This window comes from Aquarana catesbeiana, linkage group LG09 (assembly GCF_042186555.1).
Source record: "Aquarana catesbeiana isolate 2022-GZ linkage group LG09, ASM4218655v1, whole genome shotgun sequence".
NCBI lineage: Eukaryota > Metazoa > Chordata > Amphibia > Anura > Ranidae > Aquarana > Aquarana catesbeiana.
In genome coordinates this window covers 155,979,191-155,996,424 of record NC_133332.1, presented here as the reverse complement: position 1 = coordinate 155,996,424, position 17,234 = coordinate 155,979,191, and the positions used below count along the sequence as shown (strand labels likewise).

The 17,234-nt window shown below is 39.9% G+C and overlaps 1 protein-coding gene across 3 annotated transcripts in view; it reads right to left on the bottom strand.

The window, feature by feature from the left end:
* Positions 1-17,234, bottom strand: part of LOC141108071 (circadian locomoter output cycles protein kaput-like) — a 235,251-nt gene that overhangs the window by 45,973 nt on the left and 172,044 nt on the right. For all 3 annotated transcript variants that reach the window (XM_073599292.1, XM_073599293.1, XM_073599291.1), the window contains exons 9-11: positions 15,569-15,687; positions 14,622-14,704; positions 623-729 (exon numbers count right to left, since the gene is read on the bottom strand). In XM_073599292.1, the coding sequence (XP_073455393.1) occupies positions 623-729; positions 14,622-14,704; positions 15,569-15,687 (309 nt within the window). The remainder of the gene's footprint in view (positions 1-622; positions 730-14,621; positions 14,705-15,568; positions 15,688-17,234) is intronic.

The window sequence follows — 17,234 nt, the reverse complement described above, 5'->3', positions numbered from 1 at the left end:
AGAAAAAGGAAGTTCAATAGCCATTAGCCAATAGCTGCCCTTGCGTCATTTTTGGTCCGTCGGACTAGCATACAGACGAACGATTTTCTCGATATAGATTGAGTCCGTCAGAAAGATTTGAAACATGATCTATTTCTAGGTCCGTCAGAATTTTCGAAAGAAAAGGTCCGATGAAGCCCACACACAATCGGAATGTCCGATGGAATGATTACGTCGGACCTTTTCTGCCGGAAAGTCCGGTCGTGTGTACGCGGCATAAGAATCCCCCTTATCCTCCCAAGCTGTGGTAGGCAACAGTTCCCTTGTCCCAAGGGATAGTGGTCACTGGCTGGCAAGTGTTTTGCTTTTCTTGATCCTTTTTTGAATCCCAGTCATGATAAAAGCAGTGAATCGTAGCTAAACAGGGCTTTAATGCCTTTGGTTCAGTGTCCTGGTGATAAACTGTAACACCTGATATAAAATCATAGCCTTTTTTTTTTAGAAAGCTAATCTAAAGCAGAACCATGTTACAGGAGTAAAAACAACCTTCATGTTTATCTCTGCTGTGAAATGAAGCTCTTAAATGTATATGCATTAAAAGCAGATCAATGTTTTTACCACGAGTAAGGGAAACGTAACTCACAGTGAACATGGCACCTCGCTAGCAGCTCCAGGTCATCTGCATGATAGTAATCATAACCTGACGTTCCCAGCACTTCGAAGGGTAAGTAGCCAATTATAGGTGGGGCCCTGCAAAGATAAATGACATTTGTTAGTAAAGGCTGCAGCTGACACTTACAGACTATAAAAGGCAGTGTTCAAACTACTGTAAAAACTGCTTTTTGTATAGCCCAGCATAAAATGTCCTACTTTACCAGGAACCATTGACCTGCTTTTACTAAAAAGAATGACGATGTGCAGTGCTTTACAAATGAAGGCTATTCTTCTTAAAGCTAGAAAAATATTTCACCCCGGGAAAATAAAATCACTTTCTTTAAAGTGGATGTAAACCCGAAAAAAAAAAATATTTTTTTTTATATCATACTGTAGAGTATAAGATTTCCTATCATTTGAGCCCAGTCTTGCCACACAGAGTTAATCCATCTCTGAGCAATCCTCTTTTATTGTTCAGTGAGATAATTCTTGACAAACTGAGAAAAACTTTGTCAAATCCTCCCCCTTGCTGTGAGTGACAGGTGATTTACATCTCGTGCTTCAGCCTAAGACACATGCAGTATTTTTTAATTCCCTCCCCCACTCCTTTCTTCAGCAGCTCTGCAAGGATTGGCTGTTCCACACCTCAGCATGATTTGGCATGCTGAAGTCATGTGGCTACTTTCCTGTCTTTTCACTGGATGTTAGAGATCATAGCAGAAGTTCAGTGTTAGAAATACACAGGGGAGTGTAGAGGTGGGCGGGGAGTCTACTGACATCACGACTCCACCCACCGAGCTCCAGACAACAGACCCACCCACAGAATCTGCAGTTTTTTGGGTCTAATAACAGACAGAAGGGAGACATTTGAAAGGTAAAGATACATGCAGGAGGCATGTATATCCTTATAGATAACCCCTATGGCAGTAGTTTAGAAAGGATGACATTGGGTTTACATCCACTTTAATCTGCAGCTCAAAGTCAGACTAGATGCACACTTTGCATTACAGAGAATGCATGCAATTTTGAACTTTTTGATGCTTCTTATAGGCATTTTTTCTGCATGTTTTTGTGCAATGACAGGCGTTACACATGCATGTCAATATGAGCTATGCTGCATTCCCCTACATACATATAGCATGTTCTCGATGGAATAAAATTAAAATACCCCAATGCACTCCACTGTAGCGCAAAAGTATGAAGATTGCCTGATTGATCTGTATAACAATGCAATGTCTGTTGTACTATACAATGTATTGTAATACAAGGTTTGTGCAAAAACTTTTTGAGATATATATATATATATATATATATATATATATATATATATATATATATAAAACAAGTACAGTGTAATAGTACCACTACTATTTGTAATGAATAAACCAACTGAATTTTAAATAAATATTATATAATGGACCCACCAGGGACCAACTTTTGTTGTTGTCTCCAGACTTGAATCCATCCATTAATGTCTTCCAGTATGAGTTTTTCTAAAATCACTGAGCAGCAATACTTATTTATTGCTGGTGTGAAAGTTAACAACATTTGGTGAGATATATCCTCTTAGTCAATGAAGGAAAGGCACATACCGCCCTGTTGGAGCTGAATGCCAAAAAACAGTAACTAAAAAGTTAAATGCTACAGTGGTTCTTAGTTACAAGGAATGGCAGCATTTAAAGCTGAAATCTGCACAACATTGAGTCTTTCAAGATTTTACATATGACTGGGTAAACCACCAAGTAAAGCTGGGTTTACACTATTGCAATTCAGATGCGGATCCCTGCATCCGATTCGCAATAGCAGGAGATTTTGACCGGCTCTCTATGGAGCCGGTTCACATATCTCTGCTGCAGCTCCGGTGCGAATTTGTGCTTCTTTCGGTCTGTTTCGGGTCCGAATTCAGCCAAAAATTCGGGCTGAAACGGCGAACAGGGACACACCAGACCCCTGCTGTGAGCGGCATGTGAATATAGTGTGAACCCAGCCTTGGAGAAATGTTTTGTTATGTTACACATACATTGTGACTTGCTATTCAGCATTGTTTGCTTCATCATTTGCCGTTTAGAATTTTGTCCCTACTTTGCCCTGTAGTTTGGTTTTCTCTGTCTTGTTTGTTCCAAACTTCCAGTTTTTGACCTGAATACTCCCTGTTTGGAATATATTTTGAATAAACAACAATCTTTGAGGGGTCATTCTGAGTCAGCTTTCTGCCAACACTGCTGTAAAAGCTGCAGGAATCACGCTTTCAATGCTTAGACTGGAGAGGCAGAACATTCCTTCTTCAGGCTTAGTCACACTAATGCATTTTTTTATGCATTTTGCAGAAATGCAGGGAAAGTTTTTAACATGGGTATCTATGGAACACGTTCAAATCAATACATTTTTGTGCCTTTGCGTTTTTGGAAAAGGTCAGGGACTTTATTTCACGCAAAATGCAGCGTTTTGCATGTAATAGACTTCAATGGACCTGCATCCAAAACGCAAGTACCGCATTTTTAACATTGGGTCTAGTAAGGATTCGAAGGGGACCCCCCATGCCAAAATGTAAAAAAAAAAAAAAAGGCGTAATCCATACCAGACCCTTATATGAGCATGTAGACCGGCAGGTCAGGAAAGGGAGGGGACATCCCCCCTCCTGAATCATACCAGACTGCATGCCCCCAACATGGGGGAGTGGGTGCTTTGGGGTAGGGGAGGCTCGCACCCACAGCCCAAAGCACCTTGCCCCCATGTTGATGGGGACAATGGCCTCTTCCTGACATCCCTTGCGGGATGCAGCATCGGAGGAGAAAGCGGCGGCGGAGGAAGAAGAACACCGGACAAAGAAAACAGGAGAAAAAAGAAGCGGAGAAGAAGAAAACTGGAGGAAGAAGAAGACCAGAGGAAGAAGCCCAGAGGAGGAAGAAGAAGACATTTTTAATAAAGGCCCCTTTCTGCCTTACTTCCTCTTCTGGGGTCCCCTGCCACCAATGTCCGCTCCTCCTCTCCTGCGCGTACTCCCATAGCAAGCCACTTGCTATGGGGGCATACGTGCAGGCGCGCTCCCAAGCCAGGCCGTGAGCATCTACAGACACACACACAGCATGGTTAAGCCCCACCCCCTCCTCTTTGATTGACAATATCAGGAGCCAATGGCTCCTGGTGCTCTCAAACTGTCCTGTGAAAAGAGGAAGAGAGACTAATGCTGCTGCAGATTAGCACAACACTGGATCCAGTGAGGGCTCAGGTAAGCGTTAAGGAGGGTGGAAAGGAACATGTAGTGGGACATTTTTTACTCTAATGAAGATAATACCACTTATACCATCTGTTCTGTAATCGAAAATACAGAAACCACCCTTAACCTTGCATGTAACTGACAGCAGTTCTGAGCTCACTCATATCTAGTCCTAGGACACTTCTGGCATTTAGCTGCACTATCTGGGTGAGGAACCTGTAAATGGCAGAGACATTGGTGGGCTGCCTTTGCCATAACAAATTCTAGTTTTACCACTGTAGTGTGCTGAGTTCAGAGCTATACAGAGCCAACAACACCTGTCGGTTCACTGTAATGCTGGCAAGTTCTGTATACCAGTTAGGTTAGTCGGGTAGCGATATGGGCAATAGACTAATGCCGCATACACACGATCGGACATTCTGACAACAAAATCCTGGATTTATTTCCGACAGATGTTGGCTCAAACTTGTCTTGCATACACGCGGTCACACAAATGTTGTCGGAAATTCCGAACGTCAAGAACGCGGTGACGTACAACACGTACGACGAGCCGAGAAAAATTAAGTTCAATAGCCAGTGGCACTCTTCTGCTTGATTCCGAGCATGCATGGAATTTTGTGCATTGGAATTGTGTACACACGATCGGAATTTCCAATAACGGATTTTGTTGTCGGAAAATTTGAGAACCAGCTCTCAAATTTTTTCTTCTGCTTGATTTCGAGCATGCATGTAATTTTGTGCATTGGAATTGTGTACACACGATCGGAATTTCCGATAACGGATTTTGTTGTCGGAAAATTTGAGAACCAGCTCTCAAATTTTTGTTGTCGGAAATTCCGACAACAAATGTCTGATGGAGCCTACACACGGTCGGAATTTCCGACAACAAGCTCACATCGAACATTTGTTGATGGATATTCCGACCGTGTGTACGCGGCATTAGTTGGGAACGGGGTTTAGGAATCGGGATAGAGTTGTCATATTCATAAAACAGCATGATGTCTTTTTCAAAAGCACTGATTTTAAGATGAAAAGTTCAGGAAGTATTGATTCATTTTCATAGAGTTCTTTGATGTTCCTACTGAAGGTTTCAAAATGTGACATTAGCTTGCTTACAAAACTATAAAACAGTGGCAGTCAGCTCTCATAATATAGGGTGCCTGACTTCAGAAATAAACTGCACATAATATTCAGTGAATGAAATGCTGTTACAGAAAGCTGTCAAAGACTGTAGACATGTAACAGGAGATGGTCAAAGACTGAGAACATGCTGTACAAGTTGTTGGAGACTGGAGATACGCATTGGAAGATATTCACAGACTGGGGACTGTCAAGAGACACAAACGGAATTTTTTTTTTACATGAGACTGCAAGAGATCACAGCTAATACTGCTCCTTTACAAATCGGTGCTCTGACATTGGTGCTCCCTACAGCTCCTTTTTTTGATAAAATTTTTATTAGATTTTAAAGCTGTTTTTTTGTTTTTACAAAAGAGCACTGAGGTATGCATTCTTTGCAGTATCACATGATACATACATGATACATGTATACGGTACATACCATATTGCATTTTCTTCAGTACCATTCTATTAACCATTCTCAAACATGGAAAACTAATGTAGCACCAACTAAGGCACAATGGTTTATGAGGATAACAGAAATTCAACAAATGGAAAATCTTACGTTAATGCTGAGCAAGATGAGAAATATCGGGAAATATGGGCTCCTTATATGTTATATAGGGAACAGAATCCCTAAAGCCCATAGTAATAAACGAGATTCCGGGGGGGGGGGGGTTTCTCTCTTCTTTCTCGCTTCTCATTTTCCTTTCTTTTACTTTTTCTAGCTCTACTCTATAGTTTTTTTTTTTTGTTTGTTTTTTTTTTTTAAGATAACCGGAGTGGATTTGGGTTAAGGAAAAATCGCACAAAGGTTGGGTTGTTATAAATAAGATTATGATGAAAGTATGAATAGGTAGAATAAGTTGAAGATTAGGAGTTTGATTGGGGAAGAGGAAAAAGAGAGAAGGAAGGTTGTGTTGAACTGATGTATTTGTGAAAATGTTTTATTACCTTTGTGAAAGAAAATAAAGAATTTATTTAAAAAAAAAAAAAAAACATTCTCAAACATGACTTACTAAACGAATGCAAGTATAATTACCAGAAAAAAACAGCAATGCATCCTCAAACACAGGCGTACAAAAAGGAAATCAAAAGAAAAAAAGAAATAGGGTGGAAAAAAAGCTCCCTTAAAAATTCCTTTTGCCACATTTGATTTCACTTCTTTCAACAAGATCTATTATAAAACATCCAAATAAAGAAACATAACAAGAGAAAAAGGATTGTATTAAAAAAATAAACCAAGTCATTCTAGAACCTATTCTAAAGAGTATTTTTCTATCACTGGTATGAGTAAACATAAACATAAGCACAATAAGTATTAAAGGGCCGCATGCTGCTCCTGGGCCGTAGGTTGGGTGCCATGGCTATAACGTTTGATATTACAGTGAACACAAAAATGTTCATTTAAAAATGACTGCAATGATACTCAGGCATGTGCTGTGTTAACAAACTATCTACCTTAAAGTGATTGTGCTAGATCGTTTTTTTTTTTGTTTTTTTTTTAAATAACCAGCATTTCATACTTACTTCCACTGTGCAGCTCCTTTTGTACAGAGTGGCCCCGATCATCCTCTTCTGGGGTCCCCCGGCGGCTCTCGAGGCTCCTCCTCGTATCAGATAACCCCCTAGGACAGGGATATGCAATTAGCGGACCTCCAGCTGTTGCAGAACTACAAGTCCCATGAGGCATAGCAAGACTCTGACAGCCACAAGCATGACACCCAGAGGCAGAGGCATGATGGGACTTGTAGTTTTGCAACAGCTGGAGGTCCGCTAATTGCATATCCCTGCCCTAGGAGAAGCGCTCTACCGAGGGGGTTACCTTGCGGGCGTGTTCCTGAGTCCAGCATTTGCGTCCACGGACATGAATGCCAGACTCAGCCCTGCCCCCGGCGCCCGTGTCATTGGATTTGATTGACAGCAGCGGGAGCCAATGGCTGCGCTGCTATCAATCTATCCAATCAAGAACCGGGACCCCGTTGAGAGAGAGACAGTGCGGCCCCGCCGAGGAGATGAAGGGGCTCAGGCAGGTAAAACGGGGGGGCTGGGGGGCTGGTCACTGCCAGGTGTTTTTTCACCTCAAAGGCTGAAGTTTTTTTTCACCTTAATGCATTCTCTGCATTAAGGTAAAAAACCTTCTGTGTGCACCCCCCCCCCCCCACACACACCTCATACTTAGCCAAATCTCGATCCAGCGCTGTGCACTTGAGCAGAGGCTCTCTCTGCTCTCTCCCTCCTCATAAGCTCAGAGACAGCAGCGGCAGCCATTGGCTTCTGTTATTGTCAATCACAGCCAGAGAGCAGGAGGAGGGACCGAGCCCGTGCGGGATCAACCCCACACAAGTGCCCCCCATAGCAAGCAGCCTGGGGCAGTCAGCAAGAGGGAGAAGCCAGGAGAGCCAGCCAGAAAAGGACGATCAGGGCTATTCTGTGCAAAACCATTGCACAGAGCAGGTAAGTATGGCATGTTTGTTATTTTAATAAAATACAGTTTGAACCTTGAGCCCCCATTCATATCAGTGTTGAGTTGCCATGCGATTTGGCAGGTCCAAGTCGCATGACAAGTCGCACCTTATTGTCAGCAATGGAACTGATTAAATCAGTGCGATGCCGACTTTGCGGGGCTGACCAATTTGAACTATTTTTGGCGATTTCAGGTGCGACTTTTATAGACATCTGTGCATGAAGTTACACAGATTTCAGCCAAGTCACATAGTGACATGCGGCTTTGAAATCATGCGATTTCAAGTGAAGTCGAACAGTTTCAAAGACGGATTACAGTAGGTGTGAAGGTAGGTGTGCTCACAATCACTTTAACATCTCCATTCCAGTGTGGTCCAAATGGTCTATTTGTATAGTTCCATTTTTCTTGTAGGGCAACACATTTAAAATTGGCCATCATTTAACAAATACTGCCTCTCTTCTTCTTTATGGACATCATAGCACATATACATATCCTGAATCTACTGGTAATAGAACTCATTCCTGTCATGTAATGCATATCAGTGTTCTTATAAGTACAAGACCAACAAAATCTGGTCAAATGGAGAAGCTATGGTTTCTGCTTACTGAAGCCAAGCTCAAAATACATGATGGGGCGAGATACGCAGTATAGCTTTGCTGCTGGTCAAAATGTAAAATCACTCCCTGGAGTTCATAAAGACTAATGCAGGCAGATTTTGTGAAAGTGTCTCTCATGCATTCTAAATGTGGTGAAGAATGAGCCAAATTTATGTAATTGTCTAGAACTTATACTTGAATTTGGCTCATGCTTCACCACTTTTAGAATGCATGAGAGACACTTTTGCAAAATCTGTCTAAGCCAGTTTTTCTCTCTGCACCCCAAAAGAGAGCTGGTCTTAAAAGAGAAGTAAAGGATTTTTTTCCCCAGTCATACTTACCTAGGTGAATGTAGCATCGATCCGATGCTTCATCTGTCCCCCAGCGACTCTGCACTGAGAACCGAGCGATCAGATATCGCCGATCACTTGCTTTTCAGAGCTCCTTGAGCATAGAGCTGCAGACTGTCAATCACAGCTCTCTGCTCTTCTCCCTCCTCGCTCATTGGAGCGCTGAGCTGTGGAGGGGGAAAATTAGCCATCTCAGGCTCTCAGCGGCTCGCTGAGAGGCTGAGCCGGGTGTCAGTCCAGGCACCTGGTCGGATCCCGATTCCGTGGTCATGGACTTTAGACCGCTCTCTGATGAAAATGGGTCACGGGAGTGCAAAACGAATTGCACTCCTGGGATCCATAGGAGAAGTACAGACAAGCAAGCAAACCTGTATCTTTATAAATTTATAAAAAAAAGAGACAGTTTAGGAAGAATCAATATGTATGGTAAACTGTGACCAAGATAAATATTTCTGTCTACTGTGAAGTCCACCACATGGACCAGTTAAAATTGATGAAAGAAAAAAATAAATTGACAAAAACAAATCACAGCTACATATCTGGTTTATTCAGGGAAATCTCAGAAGATTTAATCCCTATGCTAATCCCAAACCAAAGACTAAACCCATCAACTAATCAGTAATTTAATCTACAGGAGGATTATGTCTCACATACTACCAGTTTAGGAGCACATTTGAAAATGCACAATATACTGATTTCAGATAAAGTTTAGGAATGCAATGAAAATGTAAAAAAGGTATACTGGTGGTTCATACTGCAGAACCAAACAGAATTAGGTTCATTCTAAGAGGAATAATGGCAATTCATAGAAACCAACAAGTTTTCAGACTATGACAGGGCAATGAAAGAGGATTCTGTTTGGCTGCTATAGGTTATTGAAGAAGAGCATCTAAAGGGGATTGCATGTGCCAGAATCACACTTTCCATATTAAATCCAATTTACAAACAACTGGCCAGAAAATCACTAACAGGTACATTTTTCCAGGTTACAGTATGATCTGATTTTGGCAGTGGTCCTTAACCACTTCACCCCCGGAAGATTTGGCTGCTCAATGACCAGGCAATTTTTTGAGATAGGGCACAGCGTCGCTTTAACTGACAATTGCTCATCGTGCAACGCTGTACCCAAACAAAATTGATGTCCTTTTTTTTCCCACAAATAGAGCTTTCTTTTGGTGGTATTTGATTGCCTCTGCGGTTTTTTTTTTTGCGCTATAAACAAAAAAAGAGTGACAATTTTGAAAAAAACACAATGGGTTTTTTACGAAAGGCAAATCCACTTTGCACTACAAGTGCACTTGAAAGTGCACTGAAAGTGCACTTGGAAGTGCAGTCATTGTAGATTTGAGGGGGACATGCAAGGAAAATAAAAAACAACTTCCAAGTGCACTTGTAGTGCAAAGTGGATTTGCTGTTCGTAAATAATACCCATTATCTTTTAGTTTTTGTAATAATAAATATCCCACATTTTTTATCAAAAAAAACCAAAATTTTCCTCAGTTTATGTATTCTTCTACATATTTTTGGTAAAAAAATCGCAATAAGCGTATATTGATTGGTTTGCGCAAAAGTTATAGCATCTACAGAATAGGGGATAGATTTATGGCATTTTTATTATTATTTTTTTTACTAGTAATGGTGGAGATCTGTGATTTTTATCAGGACTGCGATATTGCGGCGGACAAATTGGACACTTTTGACACATTTTTGGGACTGTTGACAATTATACAGCGATCAGTGCTATAAAAATGCACTGATTACTGTATAAATGTCACTGGCAGGGAAGGGGGTTAGCACTAGGGGTGATCAAGGGGTTAACTGTGTTCCCTAGGTGTGTTCTAACTGTAGGGGGGATGGGACTGTCTAAGAGGAGAGAGCGATCGGTGTTCATACATAGTATGAACACACAATCTGTCTCTACTCCCTTGAAAGAATCGGGATCTGTGTGTTTACACACACAGATCCCGGTTCTCGCTCTGTCACGAGCGATCGCGGGAGCCCGGCGGTCATCGCACCCGCCGGGCACTCGCTTTGGCTTCGGGCACACGCTGCGGGCCCCTAGTTGCCAAAAGGCAAAGCGACGTAAGGTAACACCGTTTCGCCCAGCTGTGCCATTCTGCCGCAGTAAAACTGTGGCGGCTGGTCAGCAAGCGGTTAATAAGTTACATTAGCTAATGATACATGTATATACAGGTTTCTTCATTCGCATTCATAATACAGATTGCAACACCTAATAGTACTAATGATTCCATACCAATTTGTGCATTCCAAAAAGCTCTAAGAAATATCATAGCTCAGTTTTATGTTATGTTTATTAAAAAAAATTTTAATGTCTTTGTTAATGTGGACCTATACAACCCTAATTCCAAAAATATTTGGACGCCATGTAAAATCTACATAAAAATAGAATGCAATGATTTGCAAATCTCATGACCCATTTTTTATTTTATTCACAATAGAAAATAGAAAACATATCAAAAGTTTACACAAATGTACAATAAAAAAGGTCATTTTGAAATTGATGGCAACAACACATCTCAAAAAAGTTGGGACAGGGCAGCAAAAGGTTTGCAAAGTAAATGGTACTAACAGGGAAGTGCTGGAAGAACATTTTGCAACTAATTAAGTTAATTAGCAATAGGTATGTAACATGATTGGGTATAAAAAGAGCATCTTAGAGAGTGGGAGTGTCTCAGAAGTAAACATGGGCAGAGGTTCACCAATCTGTAAAAAAAATATCATCATCTACAATACATAATATCATCAAAAGATTCAGAAAATTTGGAAAAATCTCTGTGCACAAGGGACAGGGCTGAAATGCAATATTGGATGCCTGTGATCCTTGGGTCCTCAGACGGCACTGCATTAAAACAGGCATGATTCTGTGATGTACGTCACTGCATGGGCTCAGGAATACGCTGCCCTATTCTTTGAGCCAAAGCTCATTTAAAATGGTCTGTTGCAAAGTGTAAAACTGTTCTGTGATCAGACAAATGGAAATGTTACATTCTTTTTTGGCAACCATGGGCACCAGGTCCTCCAAACTATAGAGGAGAGGGACCTTCCAGCTTGTTATCAACACTCAAAAGCCTGCATCTCTGATGGTATGGGAGTGCATTAGTGTGTATGGAATGGGCAGTTTGCACATCTGTAAAGGTATCATCAATGCTGAAATCCCATCCAGACAATGTCTTTTTCGGAGAAGGCCTTGCATATTTCAGTAGGACAATGCTAAACTGCAGACTGCATTTATGACAACAGCATGGCTTTGTAGTAGAAGACTGACTGACCTACATAGTCAACTCCCTTATGTCCCTCATAAAATTAAGAGGTATGAAAATGATGAGGAGGAAACCTTGAAATAAGCCAACAACTCGTACATAGCCAAGAACAGCTAAAATAGTGGATGGGGCTGTTACCCAGGAACAACTCTAGTACAATCAAAAGTTAGGCACGTCAGGGCTCTAGGGGAATTCCAAGATCTTATATTTAGTTTAGCTAGTTTTTCTGCATTCTTGGCAATGAAACGGTTAAAGAATAGTTTCATGCTGAAACTATCTTACATGAAAAAAAAGAGATCAGCACAACGTTAATATTATTAATTTTCAAAGTTGCAACGTTTATATCTATAAGGCTCTTTGGAAATAGGTGGAATCACAGATGATCGCCACATCATCCCAGTTTTCCTGATATGCTTTAGGTGTACACCTTCTGTTAGTTAGCTCTGTGGTATAATTTAAGAGGTTTCCCCTTACCATCTGTCCCAGGAACAAAAGGGTAGTGAGGGAAAAAAATCCAACAGGGCCACAATTAGCAATAAAAATACATTTTTTTCATTGGAGCAGATTAGAAACTCTGTCAACCTCTACTTGCTCGTCAAATAGAATGGAGACAAGGTGCTGAATGTCAGGTAATTAGACTAAGATTAGTAATATTTATTGATTGTATCTAGTCAATGGCACTTGAAGGCTCAGTTTAAATGGCTCTTATACAGTATATCAAGTCCATGCAATAGCAGCCTGGATGGGAAAACTATGGTAAAAAAAGGAGATAATGATAGTGCTACACCAATAGTCATTAAAGTCAAAAATCAATATTCCTTCATTCATAAATAGGATTTAACAGCATAAGACATTCACAATATTTCATCCTCTTCATCAGGGCTTGAAATGCTGCATATAAAAGAGGACTAGACTCATTAAAAAAGAAAGTTCACTGGTTGTTTTAAATTTACAGAACACAGCATCTGTAAGCACATTGTTTGCCTCAAATGTAGAACAATCTGCATACTTTTTTTCTTAACGAGCACAGAGTCCAGTTAGAGCTGCACAATTAATCGTTAAAAAAATCGTGATCTAGATCCAACCCCCCTGACAATCTCTATTGCAGAGTTTGCCGATTCTTTCATATAACAAGTGGAGAGACTTATCTGCTCACCCAGCTGTCAAAAGAAAACATCCGGGCAGTCTGCCAAGTTTTTAACACAAAACATTGTAACCAACTCTTCCTTCTTAGATCAAAGGGATACACTTCTGTGTGTAAAGAAAAAATCCAGGCAGTCTGCCAAGTTTTTAACAACGTGTAAATGCAGGAAGTTTAACCACTTAAAGTCTAAATCTTTTTCTGACACTTGTTTCTTAAGTTAAAATTAATATTTTTGCTAGAAAATTACTTGGAACCCCCAAACATTATATATATTTTAGCAGAGACCCTAGGGAATAAAATGTCAATTGCTGCAATATTTTATGTCACACTGTATTTGCCCAGTGGTCTTTCAATAGCAATTTTTTGGGAAAAAATACACTTCAATGAATAAAAAAAAAACGAAACAGTAAAGTTAGCCCAATTTTATTTGTTTTAATGTGAAAGATGATGTTACGCCAGGAAAATTGTGAGAGAATCGTGATCTATCTTCTAAGCAAAAAAATCGTGATTCTCATTTTAGCCAGAATAGTCCAGTTATCTTTGTATATGCAGCTTTTAAAGCCCTACTAAAGGGGTACTGTTTTTAACCCCAGAAAAGCATTGGTTGTTTTATCATCCTGTTTGTTAATGAAAAGAATATTGATTTGGACTCTAAAGACCTATGGTGTGGTACTTTTACTATACACTTTCTTTACCAAAGCTGTTAACTGCTATCTGTGTCCCAATTATGTAGAGAAATTTTTTTTAACCAATAAAGAGCTCTTATTTTATCACAATAAACAAATGTGACATTTTGGAGCCATATAGGAATCCCTTGATTAAGCCAAAAGTGGCATAAGAAAAACACAAGCAATAAATCCAGTGGCATGTACAGTGACTCCTTCCAAAATAAAATACAAATGGTCATTACCAAGTACAGGCGGTCCCCTAGTTACAAACATCTGACTTACAAACGACTCCTACTTACAAACGGAAGGAGACAACAGGAAGTGAGAGGAAATCTCCCCCCTAGGAAGGGAAATTCTCTCCTGTAAGAGTTATTATGGGAAAAAAGGTACCTCCACTGATGCTTAAACAAGTAACCCAGTAGCAAAGTGGTTAACAAAATCCAGTTTAAAATCACTGACCTTTTCCATGCTAGCAGCACAGCAAAATTTGAAGATTTTTTCTTACTTTTTAGGGTGACAACATGGTCACTGGGACTGGAATTGGGACAAAATCTCCCCAACGAGGCCTCTGGCAGCAATAAAAATATACACAGTGGAATAGGGCTTTAAAACTTACCTTTTTTCAATCTGGATCCAATTTAATTTCTTACAATAATAGCAACAGTACTCAGCTTTCCCAGAATCCTCCACCCTACACCTGTAATTGGCACACTGCCTCTCCCACATGACAGCATACAGCTTGACGTCAAATTACAGGCAGCCTGCTGTATGTAATTCCAGCATTCCCACCAGTGTCTGTAGATGTACAGCACTAGGAGATTAATATTTGGTTTTAATCTTTGAAAATGAACTTATATCTGAATGGATATTACTAGATGGATAGTACTAAAATCTATTCAATTCTAGGTTATTAAAATATGACATTTTATTTATAATATGAACCAGGATCCCATTACATTTTTTCATTATTAACAGCACCTATCATACAGGCAAGAGCCTTAAACCTATGGCACATGGCTCTGGTAGGGGTGGTCCACTCTGCCACCACTGGTGTTATAAGAATGCAATTTATATTTGCTAAATTTTCAAACAAATTTCTTATGCAAACATAACTTGTAAGTACAAGTATAAAAAAGGACCATTTACCTGTGGTCCAAGAATAGGAATTTCCATTCTAAACTGTGTCTTGATGTGAATTCTTCACAAGGCTCCTCAATATTGCACAGTTCCTGCACACATAAAGCAAAAATTATATAGTTATTACTATGTGACTATAGGGCTTGAGGTCTCATAGTGATAGTTGCAGGAATCCGTTGTAACTTTTCTATTTAGATTTTAGGGATGAAGGTGTAGATTATGCATCAACACTGTGGCTTAAAGTGTTACTAAACCCACAACAGTAAAATAATTCTGTATGTGCAGTACAGCATGCTTGTTATACTCACTGTGGGACCTAAGGGGTTAATCTTGTGCATTTTGTAAAAAGGCTGTTTGATTCTGTCCCCAGTCCATCTGCTGATAGTACAGAGCCTTGGGGGCACTCTGCACATGCTCAGTTTGGTGAGTATTGCTAGAGAGTTTTTTTTTGTAAGGGTGCATGTAAATCGCACAGGGCCAATCAACACTGTCCAGACAAAGGGTCAGGGGTCCTGCAGCCCCATAGGACAGTCAGAGTAGAATTAAAACTTCTCCTACAAGCTTTAACCAGGCACTCATAGAAGTCACAAGACTGCTATATACTGCTGACTAGAAAAGGTATTTAGCAGTTTATATTTACTAAAATAATTGCATTTCCATATTCTGTGTATTGTGGGAGATCAGATATAGTGAATGCAGGGTCCTGGGTTTAGTAACACCTTACATTACTGCATGCCACTATGATCAGGACTTTAGACCAATTAAAACTATAGGTAAGAATGAAATGCAGCTTGGTTCATAGATGATTAGAGACACATGTCTGCCCAGCAGTTTATAAAAACAAAATCAATGGATAAAGGCAGCACAATTGTTTATAAGAGTAACCTGTGTATGATATTGATTAGCTATAGGAAGTAGTAATTAAATCCATATTGTTAAAAAGTGACTGCACTCACCTTGAGAAATTGTGGAGTGACAAGCCGCACTGTGGCTACAAGACATATCTGTTCTTCACTGGCTGACCGAAATGCCCTTGCAACAGCTGACTCAAAACCATTATATGAAGATGTAGGCACTGTAACAAGATTGGACAGGTCCCACATCAGCAAAAGTTAAGATTAGATCTTTCATTCTGTTCAGAGTACAGTGCTTCTGCTGTCAGCAGGTCAGGTGCACATATAATATAGCATGATCTAATCACGGTGAACACATATTGGGGGTTATTTACTAAAGCTGGGGAGTGCAAAATCTGGCGCAACTCTGAATAGAAACCAATCAGCTTCCAGGTTTTATTGCCAAAGCTTAGTTGAGGTTAGAAGCTGATTGGCTACCATGCATAGTTGCAGCAGATTCTCAGAGCACCAGTTTTAGTAAATGTACCCCATTGTGCCTACACACATAACACTGTACACAAACAATTTAATACAACTGTCGGTGCATGGTGTACAATAGTGGTTCTCAACCCTGTCCTCAAGTACCCCCAACAGGCCACGTTTGCAGGTTTTCCTTTATCTTGCACAGGCGCTTTAAATGAGAGTCGATGGCTTGGAATTTTGGACAGCTATTTTATCTATTTAAGAGAAATATTTAAGAGGAATTCCCAAAACATGGCCTGTTGTACTGGTTGCCTGTTGGACTGGTGTACAAGACAGCTTAGAAACAGCAGTTGAGATTTTTTGCTGTCTAAGGGCTCATTACTAGAGCCATGATGCTGATAAAGAATATGTATGCATCCAACAGACACAGGTTGACATTAAAAATGCAGCCTTTGATTCACTCGGATAATGGCTTTTATTTACTATAAGAATATGAATGGTGCTACATAACACTCACTTTTAATTGCTCAGTGTAAGTGATTGTTTACTTTGTGGGAACTTCAGTATTCAGCATTGGATGTAACATATCATAAAAACTGTACTATAAATAAATTTAGTGCAAATACATGTTTTACATATTACATCAATCAAAATGTATACAAATGGAATAGTGGTGCTAGCAATGCAATAAACAGATGTTGTTTCCCTGTCTGTTGGTAATCTACTACAATTACCAACTCAACTCCATGAACCCGAAAGGGATGAAGGACTAAAGAAGCCCTCTAACAAAGCAGCTACGCAGTCGTGTTCTTATAATGAGCTGTTTTCCACTCTTGTCAAATTAGCACAATGGTAGAATTAGTCACAATGACATTAGGAATAGTGACATTAGTCATGGTTACAATACTCAGCATCTAATTAACAAATTTAATGTGTATAGATAATATAAGAGCTTGTTATCGCTGCATAAAGTTGACTGTAAGAATAACAATCCAGAACATTTTGAGAAAGGTTACAAAGCTGCTGTCACATATTTTGTTTACTGCAATTATGCTCAAATGTTGGTGGAGCGAGTCACCAGTACATAATGATGTTGGAAATGATGTACACAAGGAACTTGGAGAATGTTTTCCAGTCTTAAAGGTGTGTAGAACATGGGTTAAAAGTAGATTGGATGATTATTTTATGGATCAGAAGTACTATTGTATGGATGGTCCAATTGAAAGGCTCTTAGTTCCTCCATTCAATAGGGTGCATTGAATGGGTACATAGCAGTTATAAAGAAAAAAATTCAATTATAATCTTT